The sequence below is a fragment of the Brachyhypopomus gauderio genome, chromosome 14 (genome assembly GCF_052324685.1).
Source record: "Brachyhypopomus gauderio isolate BG-103 chromosome 14, BGAUD_0.2, whole genome shotgun sequence".
Taxonomy (NCBI): Eukaryota; Metazoa; Chordata; class Actinopteri; order Gymnotiformes; family Hypopomidae; genus Brachyhypopomus; species Brachyhypopomus gauderio.
The window spans coordinates 7,307,683-7,322,332 of NC_135224.1; the positions used below are offsets into that span (position 1 = coordinate 7,307,683).

The window sequence follows — 14,650 nt, forward strand, 5'->3', positions numbered from 1 at the left end:
GCCATATTTTGTCAATTGTGATTTTTACACCCCAATCGAAATTTGTCCTCCGCTTTTAACCCATCTGTGCAGTCAGAACACACACACACACACACACTAGTGATTACTAGGGGGCTGTGGATCACACGTGCCCAGAGCGGTGGGCAGTCCTAGCCCGGCGCCCGGGGAGCAGTTGGGGTTAGGTGCCTTGCTCAAGGGCACCTCAGTCATAGCCTGTCTGGGAATCGAACCCACGACCCTCCGGTCATAAGACCAGTTCCCTAACCGCCAGGCCATGACTGCCTTGATGGGAAATCAGGTGTTCCCAAATGATGGGAATCAGGTGTTCCAATCACTTCCATGGCCACAGAAGAATGGGTCACTCAGGAGCTCAGTGAGTTCCAGCGTGGAACTGTGATAGGATGCCATCTGTGCAACAAATCCAGTCGTGAAATTTCCTCGCACCTAAATATTCCACAGTCAACTGTCAGCTGTATTATAAGAAAATGGACGTGTTTGGGAACGACAGCAACTCAGCCATGAAGTGGTAGGCCACGCAAACTGACGGAGCGGGGTCAGAACTTCATCAGCGTTTGCTGCTGAACATGTTGAAAGGTGTACTGTTGAGGAGGTCCTGGTGTCTCCATCACGCTGTGGTCTCATTGCTTGTGTGTGGTGACCGTTCCCCGCAGACCTGTCGAAGAACCGCCTGTGTGAGCTTCCTGAGGAGCTGTGTCAGTTCATCTCGCTGGAGACGCTCAGCATCTACCACAACTGTGTGCGCTCGGTTCCCTCCTCCCTCTGTCAGCTGCAGGCCCTCACCTACCTCAACCTCAGGTACACACACACACACACACACACACACACACACACACACACACTTCTTCCTCTATCAGCTGCAACGTCAACGTGTTTGGATAGCGCTTTTTATACAAGCCACAGTCACAAAGCAACTTCACAGAGGAGTCCAAGTCCCCGGTGATCAACCACAGGGCGACGATGGCAGAGAAAACGTCCCTGGATGCTACAGCAGCTCAGACTACGGCTCAGGTTGAGGCTCAATAACAGCATGACATCAGGAGTAGGTGCGCCTCAGCAGAGAGAGAAAAGATTATTAGGCATTTTATTAGCTGCAGGCTCTCACCTACCTCAAGTTCATACACACACACACACACACACACACACACACACACACACACACACGCAGCATCTATTATAACTGGAAACTCACTCCCCCTCCTGCTCTGTCAGCTGCAGGCCTTCACCTACCTCAACCTCACACACACACACATCTCTCTCTTCCTCACACACACACACACACACACACACACACACACACACACACACACACACACACACACACACACACACACACACACACACCTCCCAGACTGCATCAATACAACGCTCGACCAGACATACAGGTATAGCCTACCCCCACACACCCAGAGCCCACAATGCAGGGGTCCACACACACACACACACACACACACACACACACACACACACACACACACACACACACACACACACACACACACTCTACAACACCTTATCCAAGACAGACATGCACACACTACCAATCCACGGAAGAAGCTCATTTAAATGAACGACTTTTTATACAATTTAATACCAACAGTTTTGTACTGAAATTTTATCAAAACAGATAATGAATATAGTGAATTTACGAAGCACAATCTTTAATGTTAATAAAGAAAAACTACTCGTGTCTCATGTATGGCTGGTGATTTGTGGGATCTGGTGACTTTTTCTCACAAAATGTAAATATACTATACATTACATATACAGTATATATATGTAAATAATCTCACTGGGCAGTTGCTAGGGCCGGGCAGGACCTGTACTCCAGGGTCGTTTGACAATGTTTACCCTGTGTATGTCTCCATGGGAATCTTGTTACTGGTGATTACTCCAGCCATGCGAGCGGGGATTAAAGTCCAGTTGTCTGTGTGTCTCAGTCGGAACCAGCTGTCCAGTTTGCCCTTGGCAGTGTGCCAGCTCCCACTGTTACGAGTCCTCAACCTCAGCAACAACAAGTTATCCCTCCTGCCTCCTGCTGTCCACACACTTACCAACCTCCGTCAGCTGGTACGTACACCACCCATCCCCACCTCTCTCTACCTCACACACACACACTTACCAACCTTCGTCAGCTGGTACGTACACCACCCATCCCCACCTCTCTCTCTACCTCACACACACACACACACACACACTTACCAACCTCCGTCAGCTGGTACGTACACCACCCATCCCCACCTCTCTCTCTACCTCACACACACACACACACACACTTACACACACACACTTACCCACCTCCGTCAGCTGGTACGTACACCACCCATCCCCACCTCTCTCTTTACCTCACTCCATACAGCTTCCTCTCTCTCTCTTTCTCACACACACACACACACACACACACACATACATTCTCACACACACACACTTACCCACCTCCGTCAGCTGGTACGTACACCACCCATCCCCACCTCTCTCTCTACCTCACACACACACACACACACTTACACACACACACACTTACCCACCTCCGTCAGCTGGTACGTACACCACCCATCCCCACCTCTCTCTCTACCTCACTCCATATAGCTTCCTCTGTGTTTGCGACATGTCCACATGGGTATAGAGTTGGTATCTATGACGTTGAGTGTGTGTGTGTGTGTGTGTGTGTGTAGGACGTGAGCTGTAATGAGCTCCAGAGTCTGCCCACAGAGCTGGGGCAGCTGGAGACCTTACGAGATCTGAATCTGAGGAGAAACCACCTCACCACACTGCCGGAGGGTTAGTTCATCGCACGCACACACAGACCCGCACGCACGCACACAGACCCGCACGCACGCACACAGACCCGCACGCACGCACGCACACACACACACAGACGCACGCACGCACACAGACAGGCACGCACGCACACACGCACACAGACAGGCACGCACGCACACAGGCACGCACGCACACAGACACGCACGCACAGACACGCACGCACAGACACGCACGCGCACGCACGCACAGACACGCACAGACGCGCGCGCACGCACGCACAGACACGCGCGCGCGCGCACGCACAGACACGCGCGCGCGCGCACGCACAGACACGCGCGCGCGCGCACGCACAGACACGCGCGCGCGCACGCACAGACACGCGCGCGCACGCACGCACAGACACGCGCGCGCACGCACGCACAGACACGCGCACGCACGCACAGACACGCGCACGCACGCACAGACACGCGCACGCACGCACAGACACGCGCACGCACGCACAGACACGCGCACGCACGCACAGACACACACAGAGAGACACAGACACACACAGAGAGACAGACACACAGACACACACACACACCTGTCTCTTCTGGGTCCTGAAGCTAGCTAACATCCCCACCTCTCTCTTTACCTCACTCCATACAGCTTCCTCTCTCTCTCTCTCACACACACACACACACACACACACACATACATACATACATTGAAGCTAGCTAACAAGTTACTAGGTAACTAGCTGTTGAACAGGTTGTTTCCCCTGTGCTAGCCAGAGGTTAAAGCTCAGCAGACTGGAGATCACCACCCAACACTGGACCCTGTTTGACCTTCAGACCCTTCCTCCCGCAGAACTGTCCGAGCTGCCGCTCGTCCGCCTCGACGTCTCGTGCAACCGCATCTCCCGCGTCCCCGTGTGCTACCGGCACCTCCGGCACCTTCAGACCATCATCCTGGACAACAACCCCCTGCAGATGCCCCCCGCACAGATCTGCTCCAAGGGCAAGATCCACGTCTTCAAGTACCTGAACATGGAGGCGTGTAAGAGGAGCCACGAGCAGCTGGAGAGAGCTCTGAGACCCAGTGGCTTCAGCATCTGGTGAGGACGGGTGGGGGGGTGGGGGGGGGGGGGGGGGGGGGGTGTAGGATAGTGGAGCGACGCAGGAACGGGGGATGAATGCTGGCGGGTGTGTGTGTGTGTGTGTGTGAAATAATGACACTCCTTGCACTTGTACATTAAGGATGCATTTGTTGTGGTGTTCTTGTAATGTGTGAGATGTTTATCGTAGAGAGACAGAGCAGAAGTGCTGTGGGACACTAATAAAAGAAGAGTACAGTGGGACAATAATAAAGATGAGGACAGTGGGACACTAATAAAAGAAGAGTACAGTGGGACAATAATAAAGATGAGGACAGTGGGACACTAATAAAAGAAGAGTACAGTGGGACAATAATAAAGATGAGGACAGTGGGACACTAATAAAAGAAGAGTACAGTGGGACAATAATAAAGATGAGGACAGTGGGACACTAATAAAAAAAGAGTACAGTGGGACACTAATAAAGATGAGGACAGTGGGACACTAATAAAGATGAGGACAGTGGGACAATAATAAAGATGAGGACAGTGGGACACTAATAAAAGAAGAGTACAGTGGGACAATAATAAAGATGAGGACAGTGGGACACTAATAAAAGAAGAGTACAGTGGGACAATAATAAAGATGAGGACAGTGGGACACTAATAAAAGAAGAGTACAGTGGGACAATAATAAAGATGAGGACAGTGGGACACTAATAAAAGAAGAGTACAGTGGGACAATAATAAAGATGAGGACAGTGGGACACTAATAAAAGAAGAGTACAGTGGGACAATAATAAAGATGAGGACAGTGGGACACTAATAAAGATGAGGACAGTGGGACACTAATAAAGATGAGGACAGTGGGACACTAATAAAGATGAGGACAGTGGGACACTAATAAAGATGAGGACAGTGGGACAATAATAAAGATGAGGACAGTGGGACAATAATAAAAGAAGAGGACAGTGGGACAATAATAAAGATGAGGACAGTGGGACACTAATAAAAGAAGAGTACAGTGGGACAATAATAAAGATGAGGACAGTGGGACACTAATAAAGATGAGGACAGTGGGACACTAATAAAGATGAGGACAGTGGGACACTAATAAAAGAAGAGTACAGTGGGACACTAATAAAGATGAGGACAGTGGGACACTAATAAAAGAAGAGTACAGTGGGACACTAATAAAGATGAGGACAGTGGGACACTAATAAAAGAAGAGTACAGTGGGACACTAATAAAGATGAGGACAGTGGGACACTAATAAAAGAAGAGTACAGTGGGACACTAATAAAGATGAGGACAGTGGGACACTAATAAAGATGAGGACAGTGGGACAATAATAAAGATGAGGACAGTGGGACAATAATAAAAGAAGAGTACAGTGGGACAATAATAAAGATGAGGACAGTGGGACACTAATAAAAGAAGAGTACAGTGGGACACTAATAAAGATGAGGACAGTGGGACACTAATAAAGATGAGGACAGTGGGACACTAATAAAGATGAGGACAGTGGGACACTAATAAAAGAAGAGTACAGTGGGACACTAATAAAGATGAGGACAGTGGGACACTAATAAAGATGAGGACAGTGGGACAGTAATAAAGAAGAGTACAGTGGGACACTAATAAAGAAGAGTACAGTGGGACACTAATAAAGATGAGGACAGTGGGACACTAATAAAGATGAGGACAGTGGGACACTAATAAAGATGAGGACAGTGGGACACTAATAAAAGAAGAGTACAGTGGGACACTAATAAAGATGAGGACAGTGGGACACTAATAAAAGAAGAGTACAGTGGGACACTAATAAAGATGAGGACAGTGGGACACTAATAAAAGAAGAGTACAGTGGGACACTAATAAAGATGAGGACAGTGGGACAATAATAAAGATGAGGACAGTGGGACACTAATAAAAGAAGAGTACAGTGGGACAATAATAAAGATGAGGACAGTGGGACACTAATAAAAGAAGAGTACAGTGGGACAATAATAAAGATGAGGACAGTGGGACACTAATAAAAGAAGAGTACAGTGGGACACTAATAAAGATGAGGACAGTGGGACACTAATAAAAGAAGAGTACAGTGGGACAATAATAAAGATGAGGACAGTGGGACACTAATAAAGATGAGGACAGTGGGACACTAATAAAGATGAGGACAGTGGGACACTAATAAAGATGAGGACAGTGGGACAATAATAAAGATGAGGACAGTGGGACAATAATAAAAGAAGAGTACAGTGGGACAATAATAAAGATGAGGACAGTGGGACACTAATAAAAGAAGAGTACAGTGGGACAATAATAAAGATGAGGACAGTGGGACACTAATAAAGATGAGGACAGTGGGACACTAATAAAGATGAGGACAGTGGGACACTAATAAAAGAAGAGTACAGTGGGACACTAATAAAGATGAGGACAGTGGGACACTAATAAAAGAAGAGTACAGTGGGACACTAATAAAGATGAGGACAGTGGGACACTAATAAAAGAAGAGTACAGTGGGACACTAATAAAGATGAGGACAGTGGGACACTAATAAAGATGAGGACAGTGGGACACTAATAAAAGAAGAGTACAGTGGGACACTAATAAAGATGAGGACAGTGGGACACTAATAAAGATGAGGACAGTGGGACAGTAATAAAGAAGAGTACAGTGGGACACTAATAAAGATGAGGACAGTGGGACACTAATAAAGATGAGGACAGTGGGACAATAATAAAGATGAGGACAGTGGGACAATAATAAAAGAAGAGTACAGTGGGACAATAATAAAGATGAGGACAGTGGGACACTAATAAAAGAAGAGTACAGTGGGACACTAATAAAGATGAGGACAGTGGGACACTAATAAAGATGAGGACAGTGGGACACTAATAAAAGAAGAGTACAGTGGGACACTAATAAAGATGAGGACAGTGGGACACTAATAAAGATGAGGACAGTGGGACAGTAATAAAGAAGAGTACAGTGGGACACTAATAAAGAAGAGTACAGTGGGACACTAATAAAGATGAGGACAGTGGGACACTAATAAAGATGAGGACAGTGGGACACTAATAAAGATGAGGACAGTGGGACACTAATAAAAGAAGAGTACAGTGGGACACTAATAAAGATGAGGACAGTGGGACACTAATAAAAGAAGAGTACAGTGGGACACTAATAAAGATGAGGACAGTGGGACACTAATAAAAGAAGAGTACAGTGGGACACTAATAAAGATGAGGACAGTGGGACACTAATAAAGATGAGGACAGTGGGACACTAGTAAAAGAAGAGTACAGTGGGACACTAATAAAGATGAGGACAGTGGGACACTAATAAAAGAAGAGTACAGTGGGACACTAATAAAGATGAGGACAGTGGGACACTAATAAAGATGAGTACAGTGGGACACTAATAAAGATGAGGACAGTGGGACACTAATAAAGATGAGGACAGTGGGACACTAATAAAAGAAGAGTACAGTGGGACACTAATAAAAGAAGAGTACAGTGGGACACTAATAAAAGAAGAGTACAGTGGGACACTAATAAAGATGAGGACAGTGGGACACTAATAAAGATGAGGACAGTGGGACACTAATAAAAGATGAGGACAGTGGGACACTAATAAAGATGAGGACAGTGGGACACTAATAAAAGAAGAGTACAGTGGGACACTAATAAAGATGAGGACAGTGGGACACTAATAAAGATGAGGACAGTGGGACACTAATAAAGATGAGGACAGTGGGACAATAATAAAGATGAGGAGAATACGTGAGCACACGTTTGTGTTCTTCCAGCCTCTCGGATCAGGAACTGTTCCCTGGTCAGTATGGTGGTCTGGACTCGGGCTTCAACAGTGTCGACAGTGGCAGTAAGAGGTGGTCAGGAAATGAGGTGAGAGGAAACGGAACGTCCGCCAACCTCAGCTGCGTTTCTGCTGTCTGCTCTGTTGTAATGTCACAGCCCTGTCAGCTGCGTTACCCTGTGCCCTGTCTGACCTTTGACCTCACGTCTCTCTCTCTTTCTCCAGTCTGCTGATGATTTCTCCGAACGATCTTTGAAGTTGGTTGAAATTTCCCGTGAGCGCTCAAACCTTCAGGAGGAAGAAGAGAGAGACGCCTTGCTGGACACACCCAGAGGTATTAACACACACACACACACACACACACACACGGTTCTATGTTCAGTGCCACCCAAGTAAGGTGCATATTGAAATCTTTCTGTTCTGTTTCTTCTCTTTGTAGTGAATGGCGATGTGGAGCAGGTGGATTTCATTGACAGCAGCATAGCAGAAGAGGAGGAAGAGAGATGCAAGCACAAGCCTCCCACTCCTCCACAAACATCGCCCCCGCAGGTCAGGAGGATGCATCGCACACATTGGTAGTCCAAGCTCAGGGAGATTGTACAACACCCTTTAATATGTGCATCGATTCTGGGAAAAATTCACGTTGATTTCCTCTCTCTGTCACCGCAACTCTGAACAAACTGCCACACTGTTGATTGTGGGTTGTGACTTGCAGGGGAAGACGGACAGCAGCAAGTCTGGCTCCTCCCACAGCCCAAGCTCCTCCCACAGCCCAGGGATCGTGAGCAGCAGGTGCACATCACCGCACACCTGGTCACGGCCGCACCAGCCATGAGACCTCACACTGCACTCGTCCAACCGGTTCTGTAGTTCCACTCGCTCTTGTTTTGGTTTCTAAAGCGAGACGGTTCTCTCCCAACAGAGGGAATCACAACCTGACAAGAGTGTACTAAATAAATGAAACATAAAAGAAGTCAAAAGTAGTTAGAGAGACTCTCTCTCTCTCTCTCTCTCTCTCTCTCTCTCTCTCTCTCTCTCTCTCTCTCTCTCACACACGCTGCTGCTGCTCTCCATCCGTTGTCCTCCCTTGTGTATTTGACAAGGTCAGGCTGTGTGTGTGTGTGTGTGTGTGTGTGTGTGTGTGTGTGTGTGTGTGTGTGTGTGTGTGTGTGTGTGTGTGTTTGAAGAGCTGGGAAAAGTCAACACTCCCACCCTTAGTTTCCTCCCACATGTGTGACTCCACACGTCAGTCCTGGGTTACGCAGTAATGGGGGCTGTGCAGTGTGGTAACACAAGTTCAGCTGGTGCTCTTACACTAGCAGCTATAAAGGCTCACTGATCACTCCCCGTAAAGGCTCCCTGATCACTCCCCGTAAAGGCTCACTGATCACTCCCCGTAAAGGCTCCCTGATCACTCCCTGTAAAGGCTCACTCACACTCACCGTAAAGGCTCACTCACACTCACCGTAAAGGCTCACTCACACTCACCGTAAAGGCTCACTGATCACTCCCCGTAAAGGCTCACTGATCACTCCCCGTAAAGGCTCACTGATCACTCCCCGTAAAGGCTCACTGATCACTCCCCGTAAAGGCTCACTGATCACTCCCCGTAAAGGCTCACTGATCACTCCCCGTAAAGGCTCACTGATCACTCACCGTAAAGGCTCACTCATCACTCGCCGTAAAGGCTCACTCGCACTCCCCGTAAAGGAACATTCTCACTCACCGCAAAGGCTCACTCTCGCTGATCACTCACTGACCACTATGTATCTGCTCACATTGCCGAGGGTGCGACGGCTGTGCTTTTAAAAGATGCCGTTTTGCTCAGCTCACCGTCTGACCTAACCTGACCCCTTCCTTCTCCTCTCTTCATCCCTTCACCTCCCTTCTCCTCCTCTCCTGCAGGAGTGCTGGCGGTGAGTCGGCAGACGCGGGCTCCCCGTCCAGCCCCACTCTGGAGGAGCAGAAGAGGAGACCGGGCACACTGCAGCTCTGGCAGGAGCGCGAGCGTGCACAGCGGGAACGGGAGCGAGCGCGGGACGGCCCGTGAGTGTGCACCCCCCCACCAGACCCATCCACAGAGCCCAGCAGCTCATCTCATTAGAGAGCAGCACAGGAGGGCTTAACACCTGCTGCTACATTCAGGAATACACCATACAAAATGACACCTGTCTGGCTACATTAAAATCACTTCATGTCACCTAACGGTGTAACACTGTGTCCAGCACTACAGGAAACCACAGCGTTAGTCCATCTGTCCCCTATTAGAACACAGTTAAGGAGAATGGTTAAGTAGAAAAGCAGTATGATGAAGGCCCACACTTCCCCCTTCATGATGGCAGGCTTTACTCTCTCCCGTCTACATGGGTGATTTGCACTGCATTTTGCATTTGTTTTTTTTTTTTTTTCTTTTGTTTTTGTCAGTTTGCAGAAGATGGCGGTGAAAACAGGAAGTCCGTCAGCAGTGAGTGCGAAACAGGCAGGGACAGGAAGTGTTTCTGGGTAAGGCAGCGCAGGCCTGCGTTGTGTTCACTGTGGCTGATGGTGATTGTGTTGGATTGTCTGCTGTCAGTTTTCTCCCCAGACACTGAAAAAAATTGTTGAAATCTGGAACATGTAATATTTAAAGGCAAATAAACCCAACAGGTGTAATCACTAAGAGAAAATAGCTTGCCGGGCATTATGGAATCCACTGCATATGTTCAGTACTTGTACCAACTCTGTCTCCCTCTAGTGGTGAATCTACAGAAAGCAGCACGTCTTTTAATGGTCTCCGCCAAAGATGTGAGGTCAGTCTCTTTGATTTCTCTCTCTCTCCCATCATTCTTTTCTCCTTCTGTTCCACCAGGTGTGTTGATGTGTTGTGTGTTCTCTCTGTTCAGAGTGTGGATCAGACGTCTTCCACCTCCCAGACTGTATCACTGCAACGCTCGACCAGCCGTACAGGTATAGCCTGCACACACACACACACACACACACACACACACAGGCGCTGGACTACAGTGGTTCTCTCTCTGAACTGTGAGTTGTAGTACTGCTGTTTTGTGTGCAGACGTGCCCAACGCCAAGCCGTGCTCACCGACTGGATCGGCACCCAAACCCAACAGCTTCCTCTTCCGCACCTCCTCCCGCTGCAGCGTCAAGTCTTCAGGTAAACACACACACACACACACACACACACACACATTGCCAGTACACATGTAATGGCACAAGCACAAATTACTCACAGGTTCTACTTTATACTTGTCCCTATAATGATGTCCCTAATGATTAACAGTCACATGGCTGATGTTCAAATGAAATGTTTTAAGACTATTTTGAGATGGCTTATAAAGGAATAAAAATGAATGTGCCACTCTACAAACAAACCTAGTGTGGGCCCAATAAGCCTGTTATTGACCTTTAACCTCTGAAGATAATTTGATTGAAATTCACTCCTCTATCTGCTGTGTGCTCTTTGTCTTTAAACCCTGCCCTTCATAAAGCTCCTTATTAAGATTGTGTGTGTGTGTGTGTGTGTGTGTGTGTGTGTGTGCAGGCTCCATGCAGTGCCTGGCTGATTCAGGTCGCAGTGAGTCTCGTTCTACTCTCAGATCCCCCCGAGAGGAGAGAGCAGACGTCTCCCAGTTACGGAAGGTAAAGGACCCTCCCACTCCCAGTTTCCCCAGTCCTAGCTCAAACCCTCTCCTCCCAGTCCTGCACCACTGCCACAGTTTCACATGTATCCTGGATTAACGGGGGTCTCTCTCTCTCTCTCTTCCTCTCTCCCTCTCTCCTCTCGTGTCAGTCTCTGGAGTCTCGTCTGAAGATCACTCTTCCCGAGGAGCTGGGCGAGGCGCTAGCTAACGGAGCGGTCCTGTGCCAGCTGGTCAACCACGTCCGGCCACGATCCGTCTCCATCATCCACATCCCCTCCCCCGCCGTGGTGAGCTCCCACTCGCACGCTCCCTCTACATCTCTGGAGTTGCCAAGGCGACCACGCGCACGCCCCCCTCTCACGTTGCTCCCCTAACTCTGTCCCGTTCGCTCTGCTCAGCCCAAACTGAGTGCGGCCAAGTGTCGCCTCAACGTGGAGAACTTCACCGCTGCCTGCCGGAGACTGGGCGTGCCTGAGGTAAACCACACCATCTCTCTATCTCTCTCTCTCTCTCTCTCTCTCTCTCTCTCTCTCTCTCTGTGTGTGTGTGCTGCTGCTTCTCTCCTCTTCTTTTATAGCTGTCTTTTTAATTAGCGTTTCTCCTTGCTGTGGAGTTTTAAGTGTGAGTTTGATTATTTGACTCCTGTTGTGCTGTTGCGTACATGTTTTCCATGCATTATGCTTCATGCTCAATCAACTGTGTCTGTCTGTTTCCCAATCTGCTTCCTTGTGGCTTTACTCCTCTCTTCAACTTGGCCCCCCACTCCCCACATTCTCTCTCTCTCTCTCTCTCTCTCCTTCCCTCTCTCTCTCTCTCCCTCTCTCTCTGCCTCCCTCTCCTCCCTCCCTCCAGATGGAGGTATGTCTAGCGTCCGATATCCTCTGCAGTAAGTTGCGCGCTGTGCACCGCTGTGTGGAGGCTCTGCTGGCCATCGGAGGAGAGGAGGAGCTGAAGGAGGAGGTGAAGGAGGAGGAGGAGACGCTCCCTCTCCCTCTCTCTCCCTTCTCCCTCATTCCCACCGGCTTCCTGCTCTTCCACTGCCTGGCAATGGCCCTGCTCTACCTGCTGTACTACTCTTTAACCGCATAGACCCGCCTGGGGTCCAGCCCTGTCTGCCCCGCCTGTGTCCTGCTCACACCGCCGGACTGAGACGCGCTAGGAGCAGAGCCGGATGGCCCGTCAGTGGTGTGTGTGTGTGTGTGTGTGTGTGTGTGTGTGTGTGTGTGTGTGTGTGTGTGTGTGTGTGTGTGCACTACTCCCCAATGCTACACTCTAAACTGAAACTGCAATGAGAAATGAAATCAAACCAGTGACCATCTATTCACATAACTATCCTTCCAGAATTGTATATAAAAATATTATAATGTTTCAGAAATGTCTGTGAACATTCATCATAGCTTTGTCCTAGGAATAAGAAATTTAACAGTTGCATTTTTTAAGAATACCAAATGCAACACATTTAAGCCCTGATTAGCTATGCGGTCCATCAAGAGTGAATGATGTGAATGTTGATATCGGTAATCCCTCTTTAAATGGTGTGTGTGTGTGTGTGTGTGTGTGTTTGCATTGTCCACTTCACACAGGGCTTCTCCACTGCTTCGTGTGTCTGTGTATGTCAGATGGGGTAGTGTTTGTACGTGTCTTTAAGGAACGGTGTCTTTTATAAAGGCAGCTTTGGCCAGTCCCTGGTATAGTCAAAGCGAATAGTAGAATCTCCTCTCATCTTGTTTAAAGGGCTTTAGAGTTTCAACCACTTTTGCTCAATGCAATTGTAAGTGCCTCTAATGAATGACTACAGCTACTGTTACAAACTAAACTGTCCATATCTGTTCCAGTCTCTGCTACCCCAACATTTGTTTTACTTAAAATGGGACATTTTCTTCCTTGAAACATGGCTGGGGTTCAGGGACTGGAATTAAATGTTGCTAGATTTGCTGTTCTTTTCTTTGTTGTCCTTTTAACTGTGACCACCAGAGGGCAGTGGTGTCGCACAGCTGCACTCAAAGCTATTTCTATGTCTTACGGTACAGAATGTTTTTTTTTTCTCTCAAAACTGTGTTTAAGTTGTAGTTTTCTATGTTCGTTGTTTGTTTTGATGAGCTTACTATGTAACAGATTAAGTTATTGTTAATTTATTTATGCATTCCTGTGTTGAGCAGCAGTATTGGGTGAAACAAGGCCTCGTGGAGAAAAACACGCATCCCAGTTCTTTAAACTTCAGCCAATACAGGCCAATGCCTGCCTCCTTCACATATAGGAGGAAATGCAGCACATTTTAATAAATCCATGTGAAATTCCCCCTTAAATCCGAGAATGACGCCCCCCAGAAGCCTTTGCGTTCTTCCCGCTGAGCTCCGAACGTGTCGGTGGGGGCGCCATCGTGCCCCCGACGTGCTGCGAGGGGCCATGTTTCCTCTCTACTGCCTGCTGCTGTCGCCTTTGTGTTCCTCGCATCCTTAATGCGATTAAGCCGCTTCGCACTGGTTTGACTAACGAGCAGACCCTCATCTGGAGGGAGTGATAAGGCCACGTAGGGAGAGAGAGAGAGAGAGAGAGAGAGAGATGAAGAGCAAACCAGACGGAGGTTGGGGGTGAAAGGTCACGGATGTGTGGGTACGGGGGCGGATGTGCAAAAATGGGTTACTTTTCACTTATTCTTATTATTGCAAAACCCTCACAGCTGTTTCATGTTTAAACACGTTTTAAGGGAGCCTGTTCAAATGCGTCATTCGTGTGGATGGATAAAAAATATATATATTTGTAGAATGCAGATTCCAATATAAAGTCCCAACTAAAACTGCAGTTGTTCAGTCATATATCCAGTGCAGAGAAATGAAATGACCTTTGAGGGACTCATCCTGGTAGTGAACGACCCACTAGAGGTGAGGCACAGCAGCCAATCAGAACGTGCGTGCATCCTCGGGGCCTCCTACCGCGAGAGCCCTCCTGCACGTGCACACGCTCTGCCCTTTGGTTTTGTTTTGTTTCTGGAGTGAGATTTGCAATAATGTGTCAGCCAAAATATCCATTATAGTGAAGCAAATCTTGAAAGCACCGTACTCTTATCACCATGCTAGTTTAGAGTTGAATTTCAATCTTAAAATGCTTAAAAAGAATGGAAAAAAAGTATTTTGTAATATTTATATTCCACTTATGTATTTAAGGAAGTTAATTATAAGTTTATATAGATGAAGATTTCTTCTGTAAAGGAGTTATTAAAAGAGGAAAACGCTACTTTTGTGTGCTGCTTTTAATGTGCATATGTCATTTAGTGTGTTCCTTTTTTTGTGTCTGCTCCTCTTCTTCAAGCCAGTAATCTTTCCTCAGGTTTC

General features: G+C 47.9%; 1 protein-coding gene across 3 annotated transcripts in view; it reads left to right on the plus strand.

Moving 5' to 3' along the window:
- The window catches only part of lrch4 (leucine-rich repeats and calponin homology (CH) domain containing 4), a 40,182-nt gene that overhangs the window by 14,970 nt on the left and 10,562 nt on the right, over positions 1 to 14,650 (plus strand). For 2 of the 3 annotated variants that reach the window (XR_013120934.1, XM_076972882.1), the window contains exons 2-17: positions 672 to 816; positions 1,959 to 2,088; positions 2,694 to 2,799; positions 3,631 to 3,877; positions 7,673 to 7,769; positions 7,906 to 8,014; positions 8,120 to 8,229; positions 8,396 to 8,472; positions 9,586 to 9,726; positions 10,105 to 10,182; positions 10,415 to 10,469; positions 10,563 to 10,626; positions 10,733 to 10,831; positions 11,219 to 11,316; positions 11,468 to 11,605; positions 11,717 to 11,794. Coding sequence is in view for 2 of the 3 variants with exons in the window: in XM_076972882.1 (XP_076828997.1) it covers positions 672 to 816; positions 1,959 to 2,088; positions 2,694 to 2,799; positions 3,631 to 3,877; positions 7,673 to 7,769; positions 7,906 to 8,014; positions 8,120 to 8,229; positions 8,396 to 8,472; positions 9,586 to 9,726; positions 10,105 to 10,182; positions 10,415 to 10,469; positions 10,563 to 10,626; positions 10,733 to 10,831; positions 11,219 to 11,316; positions 11,468 to 11,605; positions 11,717 to 11,794 (1,772 nt within the window). In the remaining variant the exon portion in view is untranslated. Of the gene's footprint in view, positions 1 to 671; positions 817 to 1,958; positions 2,089 to 2,693; positions 2,800 to 3,630; positions 3,878 to 7,672; positions 7,770 to 7,905; positions 8,015 to 8,119; positions 8,230 to 8,395; positions 8,473 to 9,585; positions 9,727 to 10,104; positions 10,183 to 10,414; positions 10,470 to 10,562; positions 10,627 to 10,732; positions 10,832 to 11,218; positions 11,317 to 11,467; positions 11,606 to 11,716; positions 11,795 to 12,170; positions 14,553 to 14,650 lie in introns of those variants that run through there. The other variant, XM_076972881.1, reaches the window with a different exon arrangement.